At 41.5% G+C, this 19,295-nt stretch overlaps 1 protein-coding gene across 1 annotated transcript; it reads left to right on the top strand.

Moving 5' to 3' along the window:
- Positions 1 to 382: 382 nt before the first annotated feature.
- Positions 383 to 3,610, top strand: LOC136496348 (26S proteasome regulatory subunit 4 homolog). The gene is made up of 6 exons (XM_066492004.1): positions 383 to 956; positions 1,822 to 2,067; positions 2,266 to 2,435; positions 2,556 to 2,772; positions 2,862 to 3,002; positions 3,185 to 3,610. The coding sequence occupies exons 1-6, from the start codon at positions 474 to 476 to the stop codon at positions 3,266 to 3,268; spliced, it is 1,341 nt and encodes a 446-aa protein (XP_066348101.1). The 5' UTR covers positions 383 to 473; the 3' UTR covers positions 3,269 to 3,610.
- Positions 3,611 to 19,295: the final 15,685 nt, after the last annotated feature.

Genomic DNA, 19,295 nt, shown 5'->3' with positions numbered 1-19,295 from the left:
TTCCTCCAAGGCTAGGCCTTCCGGTCGGTGATTGGATCGTCCTTCTGGCCTGTTGTTTAGGTACTTGGGCCAGCCCATGAGTTGCGCATTGTTTGCAATGTTGCCTGCTGGGCCGAGCCTCTGTTGGAAAGCCGGTCCGCGAGGGACCCTGTGTTTATGAACCCGACACACTCTATTATAATCTAAAGTGGAAAATGTTTTGATCTTTTAGATAGTATATATATTTTTTTTTTATGTATCTAGATATACACCGTATTATATCTAAATATGTATTAAAATAATATATCTAAAGAAACTAAAATATTTTATAGTTTAAAATAGAGAAAATGTTTTATAATTTGGAATATAGAGGGATAAGGGAGTACCTCAATAACCTGTTTTCCTCTTTTCCCCTTGAGCCTTCCACCTTCCTGTTTTTCTCCTGCTTCTCACCGAGTCACACCGAGCCAAACCCTAATTCACGGCCGCCGGAGATGGGACAAGGTTCTCCCGGCGGGATGGGCAAACAGCCCGGGCTCCCGGGCGATCGCAAGCAGGGAGACGGGAAGAAAGAGAAGAAATATGAACCACCCGCCGCCCCATCCCGTGTCGGCCGGAGGCAGAAGCGGCAGAAGGGCTCCGAGGCGGCGGCGCGGCTCCCCGCCGTGGCGCCGCTCTCAAAGTGCCGCCTTCGCCTGCTCAAGCTCGAACGCGTCAAGGACTACCTCCTCATGGAAGAGGAGTTCGTCGCCAGCCAGGAGCGCCTGCACCCCAGCGAAGATAAGACGGAGGAGGACCGATCCAAGGTCGACGACCTCCGCGGCACCCCCATGAGCGTCGGTTCGCTGGAGGAGATCATCGACGAGAGCCACGCCATCGTGTCCTCGTCCGTCGGGCCCGAGTACTACGTCGGGATACTTTCCTTCGTCGATAAGGACCAGCTCGAGCCTGGATGTGCCATTCTGATGCACAACAAGGTATATATGCACATTGATCTCATGGATTAAATTACGGAATTGAAAGTGTTACGCATGTTTCAATTAGTGATTCAGTGTGGTATTGAGGAGATCAGTGGTGGAAAAACTTTATTTTTTATATGAAGATTAGGATTTCTATTGTGTCTAGTTTAAACAAGTGACAATTAATAGGCTGTTCTGGTTAACTTATTGGATTTACTGTAGAATTTAGGTTTATTTTGGTTCTGTATGGTGGAATGTGGAGTAACCTTAAAATTTTGAAGGACACAATTATATCACATTGTCGTGTTTCATAGGTGCACAACAAAGAGGTCAGAGAATTCCAGGAATTCTATATTTGTTTAAATTCATTGCTAATTCATCTAGGCTTATGAACTGTGAATTCACAGTTATGGCTGTATAATATATCTGTTCAATATGACCTTGTGTGGAAACTAAAGAACATAATTTATTTGGTTTCTATCTATAGATCATTTGCATAGTTTTTAGGCTGCTGTGTTATTTTTTCCGACATTTCTGCTGTGTTATTATTGATTGTGTTGTCATGTGCTATGAAGAAAATAATTTCTTTTCCCACCGCGTGCATCAATTTGGCATATGCTTGGTATACAAATATTTGGAAATAGATATTGCAGTTTGGGGTATTAGTGATGTATAAATGGCAGGTAGAAAATTGTCACTTCAACTTCAAGTGATAATGCATTTCACGTCCCTCAGAGGTTTCCCTTGGTATATACAGCACTTTTTTTTCACGTTTGTTTTAGCAGACACGATGCTGCTCTTGAAGTGATGTACTCTGCGTTTTATGTACTTTCTTCATTTGAATGCTTATTCAGTAAACAGCTTGGCCAAATGTTTCCCTTAGGTTCTGTCAGTGGTTGGTATTTTGCAAGACGAAGTTGATCCTATGGTTTCTGTCATGAAAGTTGAAAAGGCACCTTTGGAGTCTTATGCTGACATTGGTGGCTTGGATGCTCAAATTCAAGAAATCAAAGAAGCAGTTGAACTTCCATTAACACATCCTGAGCTATATGAGGACATTGGGATCAGACCTCCGAAGGGAGTTATACTATATGGGGAACCTGGAACAGGGAAAACTCTACTCGCAAAGGTTTGTGCTGATTCCTTGAGGACAGTTCCAAGTTTTTATTTCCATGCCTTAGTTATTTTTGCCCATCGATAAAACAGTGAATCAACCGAACGCTTTTCATTCTTTTTTTCTTCCTGATCACATAAGATATTCTCAAGGTACTATGCCTCTCTTCCTAAAAATCATCTTTTAATTACGTAAAGCTTTTAAACGCTACAGGCTGTTGCCAATTCCACATCAGCAACGTTCTTGCGTGTTGTTGGGAGTGAATTAATCCAAAAGTACCTCGGTGATGGTCCCAAGCTTATTAGAGAATTGTTCAGGGTGGCTGATGATCTTTCTCCTTCAATTGTCTTTATTGATGAGATTGATGCAGTTGGGACAAAGAGGTAGGATATATCAGACATGAAAGTTTACCACAGTTATTTTCTTTGGTTACGAAAAAATTGCTGCTGGAGCTTCTAGTGAATGGATTAATGTGAGTTTTGCTGTTTCTTGCCCTGTTGTAGGTATGATGCTCAGTCTGGTGGCGAGCGTGAGATTCAGAGAACCATGTTGGAGTTGTTAAATCAGCTGGATGGTTTTGATTCAAGAGGAGATGTTAAAGTTATTCTAGCTACAAATCGCATTGAAAGTCTTGACCCAGCCTTGCTTCGCCCAGGTCGAATTGACAGAAAGATTGAATTCCCTTTACCTGATGTCAAGACCAGGCGACGCATCTTCCAGGTGCTTCTATGTGACGAAAGCTTCTCAGTCCTACTCTTTTAATAGAAAAGCATGCTTTGTTCTTACCAAGGTTTTGTTTTGATGAGCAGATACACACATCGAAAATGACACTGGCTGATGATGTAAACCTAGAAGAGTTTATTATGTCAAAAGATGAGTTTTCAGGTGCCGACATCAAGGCCATTTGTACTGAAGCTGGCTTGCTTGCTTTGAGAGAGCGGCGGATGAAGGTACTGTACACCAAATGCCCCCTTATGTTTTTCCATAAATCTGCTACTTTGGCTAACCTTGTTGGTACCTGTACCTATAAGCAAATTCACCAGAGTTAACCTTTTGTAATAACCTATAACTTGGATACAAGGTCACAGAAAATATCCACTCATGATCTGCTATTTGGTTTCCGTTGCATTAGGTGAGGCATGCAGACTTCAAGAAGGCCAAAGAAAAGGTCATGTTCAAGAAGAAAGAAGGCGTGCCGGAGGGCCTGTATATGTGAGACTCATCAGCAACACGCTAGAAGCCTTGGCGTTTGTGATCTGCTTAAATGGTCCGAGAATGTTTGCTTATTACAGCATTTTTTTGTTGTTCGAAACACACAACTCAAACAACAGTTATCCTATTACGACTCCTTGGATATATGAAATGGCAGCGATGAGTCAAGAACTCAAGATGAGGTTGAATGCTGGTTGTCTGTGTGCAGGCGTGGACATGTGTGACTATTCGTAAATGTAGTTCTGTTTATAGATTGTTGCGCTCTGGCTGTAAAAACAGAGATTTTTGCATGTTTAGCAGTTCGACTTGCGGCTGGGAAATTATGGTTTTATTTTACATCTTATAACCATATGTTTGGTTGGTGGGATGGGATGGTGGATGGGGCAAGCCCCAGATTCAAGGCTATTCGGTTCCAAACGAGCGGGATGGAAGTATGTGTTGACATAAAATGTGACACACTGTGCCTCACACACAGTAAGCCGGAAAGCGTGGCTTCAATCGGGTCCCCGGGTGTTTCGTGATATCCGGAAACGTGCCAGTCAGTTTGACCTGAAAAAAACTAACAAGGGATAAAACAGTTAAATGTCAAACCGGAACATGTCGGGTGAGACCAGACAGTTTTATATATACGGCCCTGAAGCCACTTACAACGACATACAGCTATAGGAAGTTGTCTGTCAACAAGTTTATAAACCATTCAGCTAATCGTAAGATGAACACACGTAAAGATTCGATTGCCGAATGCATGTGCATGGGAAGACATGTTTGAACAAGTGAAATTAATTATGAGTTAATGCATAACCAAGCTCAGCAGTCCAGCCGAGTTGGGGTCTATGAAGAAGGAACATGCAAATAAACACGATTAAACTAATCTAAAATCTGCATCTGCCGCACGACACCTAGTTTCGTTAAAGCTTAAACGTAATTAACATGCATGAACCCACGACATGTGACAATCTAGATTAAAATAATTCAGCCATTATGAGCATGTTATCTATTTGCAAAGGTAATATGAAAAGCAATGATCTTTGAAGCGCGAATAAAACCATAAAAGAGGGCCGAACAATATCAATCTAGATTGGGCAGAAGTGTGTTACAAATATATAAAATATTTAAAACATGCAACACAGGATAACTTAATGAATCTATTTAGATTTTACCGTATCTAATAGAGCCGATAACTGTCTTGCTTTCACTAAGCATATTGAGCAAACGCCTGCCGCACGGTATCTACTCATAAATAAAGCATAAGCAAAGACTTCTTGATTGTCAAGCAAAGATCCGCCGCACGACCATTGAAAACAAACAAGACTACTTGCATCACGTCTAAATCCACCGCATGATACTAAACATGATAACAAGGTTGTCGGAACTTACGGAGGTCGACGGATCGATGACTCCTCTCGAAGAACTCGACGACACGACAAAAGGACTCGAAAGTTGGCACGGGGCCGGTTGTATTGATTTGGTTGTGAACCCCTATTACAATGGTCGAGGGTCAATATTTATACCCTAGACAAAACACGAGTCCTAAAAGACTACGATTTACAAAGGAACTCTTAAACAAACTTGGAAACTACGATTCCTTGCCCTAAATTCTCAGTGTCCTTTATTATTACAACTTTCATCTTTTCGATCGGCTTTGCCTGTCATCTTCTGCTTTCTCGAATGGAGTCACCACCTTCTGAAGTAACCGACTGCACAAGCATTTAGCCGACCGTTCGTTTTGTTTGCCGAATATCCTTCTTTCCGCATGCGGGTCCACCTGTCATCCTCCAAAGTCGACCAAAATCCAGTGTTAACACATGCCCCCTCAATTTCGGGATAAAAGTTGTTTTATTCTGAAATTGACCACAAGCTCCTTCTTCCTCCTAGGTCAGCACCGTTCAACACCGCAGCCGCTGTCCAAAAAAAATTTAAGCTTTCAACGCAACCTCGGACCCACTTCGAATCTTCAATGGCGACCCAGGATGAAATTCCAGAGGTAAACTTCACTTATATTCGGCAATTTCCACTTGATCTTCCCGTTCTTCTTTTGGCTTATTCCTCTTTGATTTCAATCACCCTTTAAAGGAATACAAGAATCAGATTTTGATCCCTTATGCTGCCAACCCCGATTCCTATTTTCTCGGCCCAAGGGGAAATCCTGACCCTTTTGAAATTATCGAGAAGGAAACCCAAAGAATCCCTTTCAAATCTGGGATCATCTTGCCAAACCGATGGCCAAACACATTCAAGAATTGGCCATTTCCCCCAATCGCTGGATGGCGGAATTGGTACAGGAGAATGCTGGAGAAAAGCAGCAGCCACTGGGAAAGTCAAGACATCAGTCATTGTCTAGAATTATCCTTAGCAGAAACACCCAGAAACGATTCACTTTTGATAGCAGCTTCCCATTTTTGGTCTGACACCATTAATGCCTTCATCTTCGGCCATGGTATGATGACCATCACTCTAGCCGACGTGTTCATGATGACTGGCTTGAACGTGTCACTACCAGTATACCCTCATAAGTACAAGAGCAAAAGTAATCAAAGAGCTGTCAGCTCTAGATGTGGATGGATCAAATACATCCAGAACTACATGAATGCATCTGGCACCATTTCTGACAAAGAGTTGAAAGCCTTCATGAATATGTGGCTATGCAGATTCATCTTCTATGGAAAATCCAATGAACCAACTCTGAATCACATGGTGATGGCTGAAGACTTAGCTGCAGGCACTCAGATCCCACTAGGCAAATATCTCTTAGGATCTGTTTATCATATGATGCATCAGATTACTCTTCAGATGCGCCAAGGTGGAGAAATCTCTTGTGTGAATGGTCCCTGGTGGCTAATTCAAATATGGCTCCAGCTATACATGCATCAGATAACCCATGTGAGCCTCTTCAATCTAAGTTTTCCTTTAGTTAACTATGCTGAAGGCAGTACAGCAAAGGTTAAGGCTTGTCAGACTTATGGGGAAGCAGCATCATCTATCAGCATTGACATATACATTGGTCATTTCTTCAAGCTGTTTTTCAAAGGATTCGGCAATGTACTCTGGTTCCCTTACAGAGAAAATGGAAATTTGACTTTGCCCTGTAAGTTTAGCTATGAAATTGGTTGTTCAGGTTAAGAATCCACGAAGACCTTTAACTCCTTTATCAAACCTTGCACTCTGCCAGCCAAATTTCATCATGGGAGGTTAGTGCAGTCCACCTATGAATTCTACTATCCAAATATGGTGGCCAGACAATTAGGATGTGGTCAGCTGCCCCCAAGATTCCTCTTCTCAACAATCATAAAGTCAAGGGAAGTAATAACAGAAAGAATGGAAGCCAAGAAAATCTTTGAATTAGGATGGGAATTGCCAACATACGAACCATCTCCATTTGGGCTAATAGATGTTGCTCATCCTTTCTTTGTCTCTTGGTGGCAAGAATGGCATGCTCATATCTTCAATATATCAGTTCATCCTTTATGCAAAAACTTGCAGTTCGATTTTACTTCTGATAGTGAGGTAATTTCATTATGCTCATCATTTCCTGCTCTTGAATTCACTTCTTATTTTAACATCTGGTTATGCACAGGATCTTGAGTCTACTCCCCCTACCGAAGCAATCCAGTACTATTCGGCTGGTCCTAAGCCTGCTCTGGGGTTTGATGCTCTAAAATTAAAGGAATTCATGAAAATTCCTGCAACTTTGGATTTAGTACCTTTAAAGGCACTCATGAGAACTTCTGCTACTTCAGTTGCTGCATCTTCAAGAGGAAAAAGCAAAAGGAAAACACCTAAAAGTTTTCTCTTACCCAAGAAACCAAGGACAAGAAAGCCAAATTATCTCTTAAGGTATGAACCTTTTATTCTCTATCAGGTTAACAACCCCACTTAGCAGTAAACCTGACCACCTCTATATTCATTACTTCCATTGCAGCCACAAGTCGAAATTCCCAGACTAGGCAGCACCTCAGCAGCTGTAAAACCAACTCCTGAAGTTTCCACCGAAAATGAAGAAATCCATGACAGTGAAGCTTCAGAGACTCATGAGGCTGAAGGTTCAAAGGCTCATAAATCTGATGAGACTATAGGTAACATCATTCAACCAATTCTCTTTTTTTTCTTTTTTTTAAATAACATCTATCCCTTATGCTCATTATTATTTACTTTATTGAGAATAGATGAAATCTTAAATGAACTGGTAAGGGAAACTTCTCCTGATCAAGCTCCAAACCCATCCCTTCTAAACATTCAGCCAAGTCCTCCAGCAAGCTAGGGTATAACCCATCCTGATGATCAATCAGTTTAGCAGGTAATGCCTTGTCTTACACTATATTTTAGCAAATTCACCCAATCGGCTAACACCTCTTTTCTTCTCTTTTCTTTTAGAAGAACATCACTAAACCGACCACCAGCTACTCCTTCTCTATTGAGGACTACATCATTGAGAAAGGTGAAGAGATTACTTCTCAACAAACCTTATCGCTAGAAAATCAGGCTCGGCTAAAAGAGGTGATCATTCTGCTGAACAAGGATACCATTAGTCTGGTTCAGGATGCAGATCAGATAAGAGACCTCCTTGAACTCATTGATCAAGATATCCCTTCTGCTCTCAAGGCCCCCCTAGAATCTACAGCCCATCTTGATGACCACTTTGCCATGGTGAGAAGGGCAACCAAGAACATATCTTCGAGGGCTGCTTTGCAGAAGGATAGATCTTTGAAGAAGCTAGAGATTAAAGATCTTCACTCTCATATCCAGACTACAAGAAATTCCTTGACAACCTTGGAGCCTGAACTGAAAGCCATGGAGGATGAAAAAAGCAGACTAGAAGCTCAACTAGCCGAACTGAACGCCAAAATTCAGTCTCACAGGGCCCATATAGCTAATTTGCCGAAGAACATAGAAGCAGATTCACTAAAGATAACTTCAGCCATCAAAGAAGATCAGCAAATCAAAACTAAGTTATCCAGCATCCAGAGTTCTGAAGATGAGGATCAGAAAGTGCTAGATAATGTTAGCCGAATCAGGACTGAAGCCATAGAGGCAATCAATCAGCTTCTGAACAAGTAGACATTGGGCTTGTAATAAACTTAAGTGTGATATCATCTGTCCCTTGATCAATCAACTTTATGTTTACATATTTTCATTTGTTTGAAAAAGCAATCAGCCATTTTCCCTTAAATTTCTCGATTAGAATATAGCCGATTGTCTCCATTCTTCTGATAGCCGAACGAATCCTAATTTAAATGTTGTGAGGGTATAGCCGAACAATGCTGGCTCCAACAAATCAGGGAGATAGTCGAACAACGCCCGACTTAATCCATGCCTGGCCCAGCCCAGTAGCGGTCCAGCCGAAAGGGAAAAACCCTACTCCATCGTTCGACATTCTCGCCCCACGACTCCGTGGAATTTGCCACGATTCTTCGCTCCGGCTTATAAATAGACCCTTCCGTTAGCCTTCATCGCTATCTCCGTTTTAGCGTTCTCATACCTGTCTCCTCCACTTCCTTTGTTCGATTCATTCCAGAAGAAAACCCTAACCTCCACCAAAGCAAATGGTGAACAGTGGCGACCGTGGCAAGCGACCTGCCGACGGAGAGGCGGAAGGAAGCAGAGCATCGCGCTGCCGGCGCTGTGGGTACGAATCGGCTTTTTGCCCCCTTGCGATTTTCTCGTTCATCTCTTAGTTTCGATTTTTTCTTCCTCATTCATCAGGATAAGGGTCATCAGCTCCAGCCAATATCATCTCCTTCCTCCGGCGACAGCAGCTCAACCAGGAACTCTATCATCCGGCTCCTCCGGATCCTCCAGCTCTTCAAGCTCCTATCATCCCAATCCTTGGGGCCCGGCGGAACCAGCAGATGCACACCATCCATATTCTCACGAGGAAGCGCTCAAGTTTCGCCAGGAGAGGGACGAGGCCCAGGAGGAGCTAGGCGACGTCTCCAAGAAATTCGGCATCGAGCAAGCCGAATGGGAGGACCAGCGGAAGCAACTCTACGACGCCATCACCGGTTTGATATCTTCATTTGGTTTTATCATTCTGGCTTTCCCCGTTTGCTGACCCATTTTTTTTTCTTTTCTGTCTAGCTCTTTCTGCGGAGAACGACCGCCTGAAGGCGGCGGCGAACACGGTTGCCGACAAGGTGAATGCCCAGGGGAAGACATCCGAGGCACGCCTTGATGCTGTGGACGGCCGTGTTGATCAGGCCGTCATCCAAGGTGTGCACCTTGGTGTTTCTCTCGGGCTGGCGGCAATGACCTCCCGAACCAACGAAGACTACTCCTTCCAGCCAGTCGGCTTCACTGAAGGACGCCCGGACGAGATCGACGACATCGATGAGCGTCTGGAGGTCTATGATGATCATGCCGTCGCCCTTGCCGAGTCCATAAATCCCCAGTCCATCCTCAACAAGTTATTTGAGGAGTAGTTTGTATTAGGATGGACTTCTGTAAATAAACTTGTCTTTTGGAAGAATACTTATTTCTTTGATTCTTTTCGGTAAAATTCTGCCTGCGACTGTCAGAAAAATGCTGAAAACACCCCGGTCTTGCATAAACATTCTTGTGCTAGAGGCGATGCAAACTGCATCGGCTATCTTGTGCTAAAGGCGATATGAACAATATCGGCTATTCTCAGTTTTATTTTTTAGGCTAAAGGCGATTTCCCTTTTATCGGCTTTTCTGATCTACGTTCATGAACTAACCTCAACACTGGGGTAATATTTCTTAAGAAATCTTCCATTGATAGCTCTGGTAAACTCCTCCCCAAATAAAGTCTTCAATATGTATGCATTGCCAGGTACACATTCTACTATTCGGAAAGGACCTTCCCAATTTGGAGACCATTTGCCGAACGCTCTATCCTTTGTTCCAACTGGCAATATAGTTTTTCAAACCAAGTCTCCTTCTATGAATTGCTTCAGCCTAACCCTTTTGTTATAATACTTGGCAACGCGTATTTTATTTTTCTCAATATTTTCCAATGCCTTGAGACGAATCAAATGTAAATCTTCCAATTCATCCATCATCAGATTCTTATAATCTTCTTCTACCAATTCTTTCTGTAACACAACTCGCCTTGAACCTGACCGTAATTCCCATGGTAATACAGCATGATGCCCATAAACCAGTTCATAGGGAGACGTTTGAGTGGACCCATGACAAGCCATTCGGTAAGCCCATAATGCTTCATTAAGAACCAAGTGCCATCTCCTTGGTTTTTCGTCAATCTTCTTCTGGATGATTTTAATCATAATCTTATTTGATGCTTCTGCCTGACCATTAGCTTGTGCATAATAAGGAGAAGAATTATACAACTTAATCCCCATATCTTTGGCAAAATCACAGAATTCTGAAGAAGTAAACTGAGTTCCTTGATCAGTTGTTATAGTTTGAGGAATCCCGAATCTGTGAATTATATGTTCCTTAACAAAACTAATCATATTTTCTGACGTTACCTTCTTCAAAGGGATAGCTTCAACCCACTTGGTGAAATAATCTGTGGCCAAGAGTACAAATTTGTGTCCCTTACTAGAAGGAGGATTGATCTGACCAATTAAATCTATACCCCATCCTCTGAATGGCCAAGGCTTGATTATGGGATTCATAGCAGACGCTGGAACTTTTTGAATATTGCCAAATTTTTGACAATTGTGACACCCTTTGTAATATTCAAAACAATCCTCCAACATAGTCGGCCAAAAATAACCAGTTCTCCTAATTATCCACTACATCCGATAAGCTGACTGGTGTGCACCACACAATCCTTCGTGAACCTCATACATCACTTTCTTGGCCTCTTCTTGACTTAAACATTTGAGCAATACTCCATCGATGGACTTGTAATATAACTGATCATCAAGGAACACAAATTTGAGAGCTTTGTACCTGAGTTTTCGGGAAACTTTTTGAGATGGACCTTTCAGATAATTGGTAATTTCGTATCTCCAATCACCATCTACTTGATCAGTATTTAAAACACCTTCTTCTATAGCAAAAACTTCCCGACTCTCTCGATATCCAGAAGCAGCTTGAGCTAACTTATTTGCTTCTTCATTGTACTCTCTAGGGATATGATGCAAGGTTACTACCAGAAAATTCTTCAAAAGTTCTCTACACTCCTCATAATATTCTCTTAACACATTGTTCTTGCATTCATACTGACCACTTAGTTGATTAATCACCAACTCAGAATCCCCAAAGATTTCAACAGCAACGGCCTTTACTTCTATAAGAAGCTGAAGCCCTCTAAGCAACGCTTCATACTCTGCCTGATTATTAGTAACATGAAATTCAATAGGAACCGCATACTCAAAAGTTTTTCCTTGTGGGGAAATCAAGAGAATACCAGCACCACCACCTTTGTTATAAGATGATCCATCGAAGAACAAGGCCCAAGGCACAATGCTTATCACCTCAACAGAAAGATCCCGATGTTGGGTAATAAAATCGGCAATAATTTGACCTTTTACCGCCTTTGCCGATTCGTACCTTAAATTAAATTCTGACAATGCTAAAATCCATTTGCCAATTCTTCCATTCAAAATTGGCATTGATAGCATATGTTTGATTACATCAAAACTAGAAACTACCACGCATTCGGCATTCAACAAATAGTGCTGAAATTTGGTACATGAGTAATACACACACAAGCAAAGTTTTTCTGTAGCCGAATACCTTGTTTCCGGGTCTAGCAGCTTTCGGCTAAGATAAGCTATGACTCTTTCTTTTCCTTCAAATTCTTGCATAAGGGCCGATCCTATCGTTAGGCTATCGGCCGCCACATACAACTTAAAAGGCTTGTCAAGTTGTGGAGGTACCAGCACAGGTGGTGCCTTCATATATTGCTTGATCTCATCAAAAGCCTTTTGTTGTATGTCACCCCATACAAATTTTTGATCCTTCTTGAGCTTTAATAAAGGAGAAAAGGGTAAAACTCTCTCTAATAGATTGGATATGAATCTTCTTACAAAGTTGATTTTGCCTAACAATGATTGTAATTCTGTGAGATTGGTTGGCGGCACAACTTTGTCTATTGCTTCCATGCTCTTTTTCCCAACTTCAATTTCTCCTTTATGAACTAAAAATCCCAAAAACTCACCAGCCGAAACTCCAAAGGCACATTTGTTTGGATTCATCTTCAAGCCATGCTTTCTTGTGCACTCCAGAGTCTTTCTTAAATCGGCTAAATGTCCTTCATGATTTCTAGACTTGACCACTACATCATCGATGTAGATCTCTACAATCTTGTCGATCAGCTCGTGAAAAATATAATTCATAGCTCTTTGATAAGTTGCATCGGTATTCTTTAACCCAAATGTCATGACTATCCATTCAAACAAACCAATATGACCAGGACATCTGAAGGCCGTTTTTGAAATATCTTCCATTGCCATAAAAATTTGATTATAGCCAGCATTACCATCCATAAAACTAATGACTTCATAACCTGCTGCTGCATCTACTAGTAAATCGGCAACTGGCATTGGGTAACCATCCATGGGAGTGGCCTTATTAAGATTTCTGAAATCTATGCAAACCCTCATTTTTCCATTTTTCTTGTATACCGGTACTATATTTGAAATCCACTATGCATACTTGCATGGCCGAATGAAGTTTGCTTCTATTAATCTTTCAACCTCCTTCTTCGCATCGGCCAATACCTCCTCTATGTATATCTTCCGTGGAGGTTATTTGTAAGGACAAAATCCAGGTTTAATGGGTAATCGATGCTCAACAATGGAACGATTCAATCCAGGCATTTCCGTGTAATCCCAAGCAAAACAATCTTTAAACTCTTTCAACAGATCTATCAACTTTGATTTATATTCTGGGTCTAACTTTGCACTAATATACATCGGCCTTGGCTTAGAACCATCACCAACATCAATTTCTTCCAACTTATCAGCCGACATAAAACCACGTCCCAACTTTCCTTTATTGCCATCGACAGGATTTCCCATTAAAAATTACTATGAGAGCCGACTGCTTGGATCGGCTGTTGGCCCTCGCTGAAAACATTTATAGGACCTTCTTTCCACACTTTTCCAGAGAAACAATCGACGCCTTCATATTCCCAGTAGGTAGATTCTATGGCAGCAACACTTACCGAATCATCAGCATGTACAACTTCAACGTCATCTCCAATCCATTGAATGAGAATTTGATGCATGGTTGAAGGAATGCAGCAATTAGCATGGATCCAATCTCTGCCCAAGAGTAGACTATATGCCCCCTTGCCATCAATGACAAAAAAGGTAGTAATTAGAGTTTTTGACCCAATAGTCAGCTCGACATGGATAGCACCTCGGGTATCAGAAGGGTTGCTAGCAAAGTCCCTAAGCACCATGTCAGTTTTCAACAATTCTTCATTAGTCATCCCAAGCTTTCTGAAGGTAGTATAAGGCATGATATTGATAGTAGCCCCTCCATCAACAAACATCTTAGTTAAAGGCTTGCCATTAACATATCCCTTTAAATAGAGTGGTCTCAAGTGACGATTCTTGATTGGTTTGTCAAAAACAGCCTGCTGTGTTAATACAAGCTGAGCCATCAAATCCTGACATTCACTTTCATCAAAATCAGAGTACACCTCTTCTTGGACATCTTGGCTTTCGGGAGCTATAAACTCTGATGGGAGGAAGAAAGCCATGCAAGCATCAGCCGAAGGACCACATCCATCAGGCTTCTTCTTAGGACGCCATATTTGCTTTGTTTCGGTAACTTCCTGTTTCAACTCCCTATTCCTCAACCGTTGAACTCTTCTCTTCTGACTTTTCCTCAGGCCTGGAGGACACCACTATCCTTTTTGCCATACGTATCTATAGGAATCAGCTTCTTCATCATGCACCCTATCATGAATCCAACCTTGACCTGCAAATCTTTTCCTTTGCTGATTCTCAAAATCATCTATTTTTAAGCGCCGATCATCTTCAGGAACCTTCGTTCCAAGTCTTTCATAGATGGGACGGCGGTTGACTCGAGATTGCCTATACTCGGAGTACTGAGCACTACACTCCAGACAATTATTTCTAGCAGGCAACCTCAAGCCTTCATTCCAACAATGCCTAAAGAATGAACAACCCCAATGAGACTGCTCCTGTTCTATCATGTATTCTTCTTGCTCCCTTCGGTATACCTCTTCCTTATACCTCCGGCATTCTTCCATAAACCATTGCTTCTTATAGTATTCCTTCTCTTGCTCTCTCTGCCACTTGTTTAGCAAAATACGTGATGTAACTCTGGGTTTGGAAGTTTGACCTTTCTCGGTTCGGCTATTTTGAAACCGAACTCGTTGCTGCAGCTCTCTACTGGTGACTTGCCGATCCGGGTCAACAGCACCACTTTTCTTTGCTCTATCAGAAGTCAACACCTTCATCTTGCCTTTACCTTTGAGATCATTGGTAGAGACCATATTCACAGAGAAAGAAATCATATTTTGTGGAAAAGGCTGATCATCAATTCTCATCTTGCCATCAAACTTCAAATGTCCCTCTTGGATAGCTTTCTGGATTCGTATTCTGAACACTCAGCAATCATTGATAGAGTGAGAATTAGTGTTATGGAAGCCACAATACTTTTTGTCTTTCACTCCTTTAGGACGTAGCATGGGATGTCCTTCTGGCAGCTTGATGCGTCCTTCCTTCATCAATAATGCAAAAAGCCTATCTGCCTTAGTAACATCAAAATCATAGGTTCCCTTTTGTTGTTTCAACCAGCGTTGACTAATTTGAGTAGGCTCCTTTGCCCAATTCAACTCAGCTGCAGCTATCTCATCTTCATCAATATACTCAGTCGCTTCCTCCAGAAAACCTTGATACACCTCATTAGTGGCATTGTTCTTCTAAAAGCGATTATCTCTCCTAAATCCTTGGGCCTGATTACTCATAGCTGCTAAACGTTGTGCAAGTTGGCCAAGATCATCAAACTCCATGTCGAACAACTTCTCCCTGATATTCGACAACATTCCTGCTATAGCTATTCCAGGTAGTTGATCATCTGGTAAATTCAGAGAATAACACATATTCTTGGTCTCCCTAAATCTGCGAAGATATTCTAATGGTGTCTCATTTGTTCTCATCCTCAGACTCATGAGATCGACCAACTTCTTCTCATTAGTACCCGTGTAGAAATATGAATAAAACTTCTGCTCTAGCTCTGCCCACGTACCAATGGAATGAGCTGGTAAAGACGTGAACCACATGAAAGCTGGTCCTGTAAGAGACAAAGGAAAATATCGAATCCTCCAAGCTTCATCTGAAGCAGCTTCTCCAAGCTGCATTAAGTACCAACTGACGTGCTCTACGGTACTAGTATCATCTTGACCAGAAAACTTGGTCAAATCTATTGGAGGCTTCATCCTTGGAGGTAACGTCACTCTGTTGTACCACTCTGGATAAGGAGACTTGTATGAATAGGATTGATTTTTTGGCTTCAAGCCGAACTGATTCTGCATCATATCAGCCATCCTGTGCATCAAAACATCAATGCCTGAATCCTGATTTCCTTGTACTTGCACTCCAGAAGGCAATCCTGAAACACTCCTATACCCTGGATTTGGCACAGCATTGATAGCATTGTAATCAATAAATTCTTGATACCCATCTCCATATATATTCTTCTGCAATCTGTTTGATGCTGGAGAAACTCTATAAGCTGAAGGTGGCACTTCTCCTGTGGTACCAAATGTCACCTGGCCATAGGTGGGATGTGATTGCTTTTCAGTGTGAGTCAATCCACCTATATTTGAAGTCAATGCTCCTTCTTTTCCAACAGGCTTCTCTTGATGCTTTGGAACATTAAAAAGTGTCGGTCCACTGAGTGGGCCAACATTTTCTTCAAAGTATTTATCAACCATTGGACCAAAAGTACTAATCATGATTGCCCGAAAGGTATTCAGAAAAGCTGTGTGATGGTTTGTCATGGTTTCTCCCATAGCTTTATAAACCAGGGCTGCCATCTTCTGAGCATCGTCCTCTTCAGTGTAATCAGTTTGATGTGGAAGAAGAACCCTTGGCATTGACTGCTTTTGAAACACTTTGTTGCTCTTGTTTTTTGGAAAAAGACATCAAACACTTCCGTTGGTATTGCTCACATGCTTGTAGCACTAAATCCCTGTAATTATCTGGTAATTCTGCCATACTCACATCCAGAACATGATCATTGTTGATCTCAGACGCCATCTTGAACTAACAGATTGTCCCACCGGGTGTGCCAAAAAGTGTGTTGACACAAAATGTGACACACTATGCCTCACACACAGCAAGCCGGAAAGCGTGGCTTCAATCGGGTCCCCGGGTGCTTCGTGATCCGGAAACGTGCCAGTCAGTTTGACCTAAAAAAAACTAACAAGGGATAAAACAGTTAAATGCCAAACCGAAACATGTCGGGTGAGACCAGACAGTTCCATATATACGGCCCTGAAGCCACTTACAACGACATACAGCTATAGGAAGCTGTCTGCCAACAAGTTTATAAACCATTCAGCTAATCGTAAGATGAACACACGTAAAGATCCGATTGCCGAATGCATGTGCATGGGAAGACATGTTTGAATAAGTGAAATTAATTATGAGTTAATGCATAACCAAGCTTAGCAGTCCAGCCGAGTTGGGGTCCATGAAGAAGGAACATGCAAATAAACACGATTAAACTAATCTAAAACCTGCATCTGCCGCACGACACCTAGTTTCGTTAAAGCTTAAACGTAATTAACATGCATGAACCCACGACATGTGATAATCTAGATTAAAATAATTCAGCCATTATGAGCATGTTATCTATTTGCAAATGTAATATGAAAAGCAATGATCCTTGAAGCGCGAATAAAACCATAAAAGAGGGCCGAACAATATCAATCTAGATTGGGCAGAAGTGTGTTACAAATATATAAAATATTTAAAACATGCAACACAGGATAACTTAATGAATCTATTTAGATTTTGCCGTATCTAATAGAGCCGATAACTGCCTTGCTTTCACTAAGCATATTGAGCAAACGCCTGCCGCACGGTATCTACTCATAAACAAAGCATAAGCAAAGACTTCTTGATTGTCAAGCAAAGATCCGCCGCACGACCATTGAAAACAAACAAGACTACTTGCATCACGTCTAAATCCACTGCATGATACTAAACATGATAACAAGGTTGTCGGAACTTACGGAGGTCGACGGATCGATGACTCCTCTCGAAGAACTCGACGACACGACAAAAGGACTCGAAAGTTGGCACGGGGCCGGTTGTATTGATTTGGTTGTGAACCCCTATTACAATGGTCGAGGGTCAATATTTATACCCTAGACAAAACACGAGTCCTAAAAGACTACGATTTATAAAGGAACTCTTAAACAAACTTGGAAACTACGATTCCTTGCCCTAAACTCTCAGAGTCCTTTATTATTACAACTTTCATCTTTTCGATCGACTTTGCCTGCCATCTTCTGCTTTCCAGAATGGAGTCACCACCTTCTGAAGTAACCGACTGCACAAGCATTTAGCCGACCGCTCGTTTTGTTTGCCGAATATCCTTCTTCCCGCATGCGGGTCCACCTGTCATCCTCCAAAGTCGACCAAAATCCAGTGTTAACAGTATGGAACAATCAACCATCCCGGAGAAAGATTCGGTGCAGATGCAGATGGAACCTGTCTCTTCAAAATTCACCTCTCCTCGCCGTCTTCTCCGTCTCCAAGTTACAGGACTTGAGTGGAGGGCGAGATTAGGCAGCCGCTGGCGAAAAGGCTGGCTCGGGTGGCAAGATCATCGAGCTCGACGCAGGGACGGCAGCAGGGCGGTTTTGGGTAAGAGCCCCATGGATTTTGGTCCAACAGGTGTGGGTGCGAGAGTTGAGAGCGAAGAAAATATGGAACGAAGTAGTTTCAAATAGACCCCGAATCAAAAAATAAATTAAAATAAATTCATCCATGTCATTCCTTAGTTTAACACAGGCTAACTAGGCCAAACTAGACCTTAAGATGTAGTTGGCTCTACGAAAGTTAACTAGACCGAAGAGGTACTCCCTCCGTTCCGAAGTATAAACCGTTTTAGCTTTTCTAGATTTTAAATATCTATATCTAGAAAAATTAAAATATCTTACAATTTAAAATAGAGAGAGTAGTTGGTTCGGTGAAAGCAAAGAAGAAAAAGAAGAAGAAGAGAGTTCTATGACCGATAAGTTCAAGCGAACATTGTTTAGATTGCCTTCGTGAGTGAGGCTAGTCTCAGTGGATAGTTTCAGGGCGTTGTTTTCAAGACAATGAAACTTGGTTGAAACACCTACTCTTAATGCAAAATTTTATTCTATAGTTTCATATGCATTTAATTTCATGACTCATAGATAGTTGGTAAGCATGCCAAGAGAGTTTTATCTAGATGAAGCTCATTTCTTCTCTCCTCTTAAATATACTGCCATGTCATAAAAAAAATGTCCACGTGGCAAACTGGCACATGAACAACTGATGTAACTAGTCGAATTAATTGTGGGCATACTAATTGCTCGTTTGGATAATAAGATTGGTGGGACTGGATGTCAAGTGATATGTATAGTCTATCTATACCTAACCGTAAAAAAATGAAGATTTATGTTAAAAACCGAAGATTTTTTTTCTTTCGTATGTCGCTTCTCTGCTTCTCGATTTGAGTTTAAAGTTACAACATCTTCGTTGACATATGTTTGCATGGCGGCATGCGTGCGGGCACATGGCTCACCCTTCACTTTTTTGAACTCATAACCGGTACACATAATAGCCATCTATTAAAGTTCTTTCTCATACGAGATTAATCCTTTGTTGTACTAGCATTTATTCTAGGACTTGAAATTATTTATTTAAGGACATCAAGTCTAATTAAATCTAACAAAAATAGTTACCATATTACCATTAGAACAAACAATTTGTATGCCCTGTTGCTCGGGCTTATTTGCTGTTGGTAACAAAAAAGAGAAATTGATGCATATATGGTTGAAAGAAGAAACTGTTGAGATATGGTAAAAAAAACGAGGAAATGTACATAGATGGTAACAAAAAGAGCAAATGTAAATAAAACAA

Source organism: Miscanthus floridulus, chromosome 1, assembly GCF_019320115.1.
Source record: "Miscanthus floridulus cultivar M001 chromosome 1, ASM1932011v1, whole genome shotgun sequence".
NCBI lineage: Eukaryota > Viridiplantae > Streptophyta > Magnoliopsida > Poales > Poaceae > Miscanthus > Miscanthus floridulus.
Note: the sequence above shows the minus strand (reverse complement) of the source record. Positions and strands in the feature narration are given on the sequence as shown.

What these genes read in the sequence shown, in the direction of transcription:
- LOC136496348 (XM_066492004.1), top strand. Translation starts at nt 474, where the DNA reads ATGGGACAAGGTTCTCCCGGCGGGATGGGCAAACAGCCCGGGCTCCCG. An exon ending in CCAGGCGACGCATCTTCCAG is followed by an intron (nt 2,773 to 2,861) that starts GTGCTTCTATGT and finishes TTTGATGAGCAG; the next exon opens with ATACACACATCGAAAATGAC. An exon ending in TGAGAGAGCGGCGGATGAAG is followed by an intron (nt 3,003 to 3,184) that starts GTACTGTACACC and finishes CCGTTGCATTAG; the next exon opens with GTGAGGCATGCAGACTTCAA.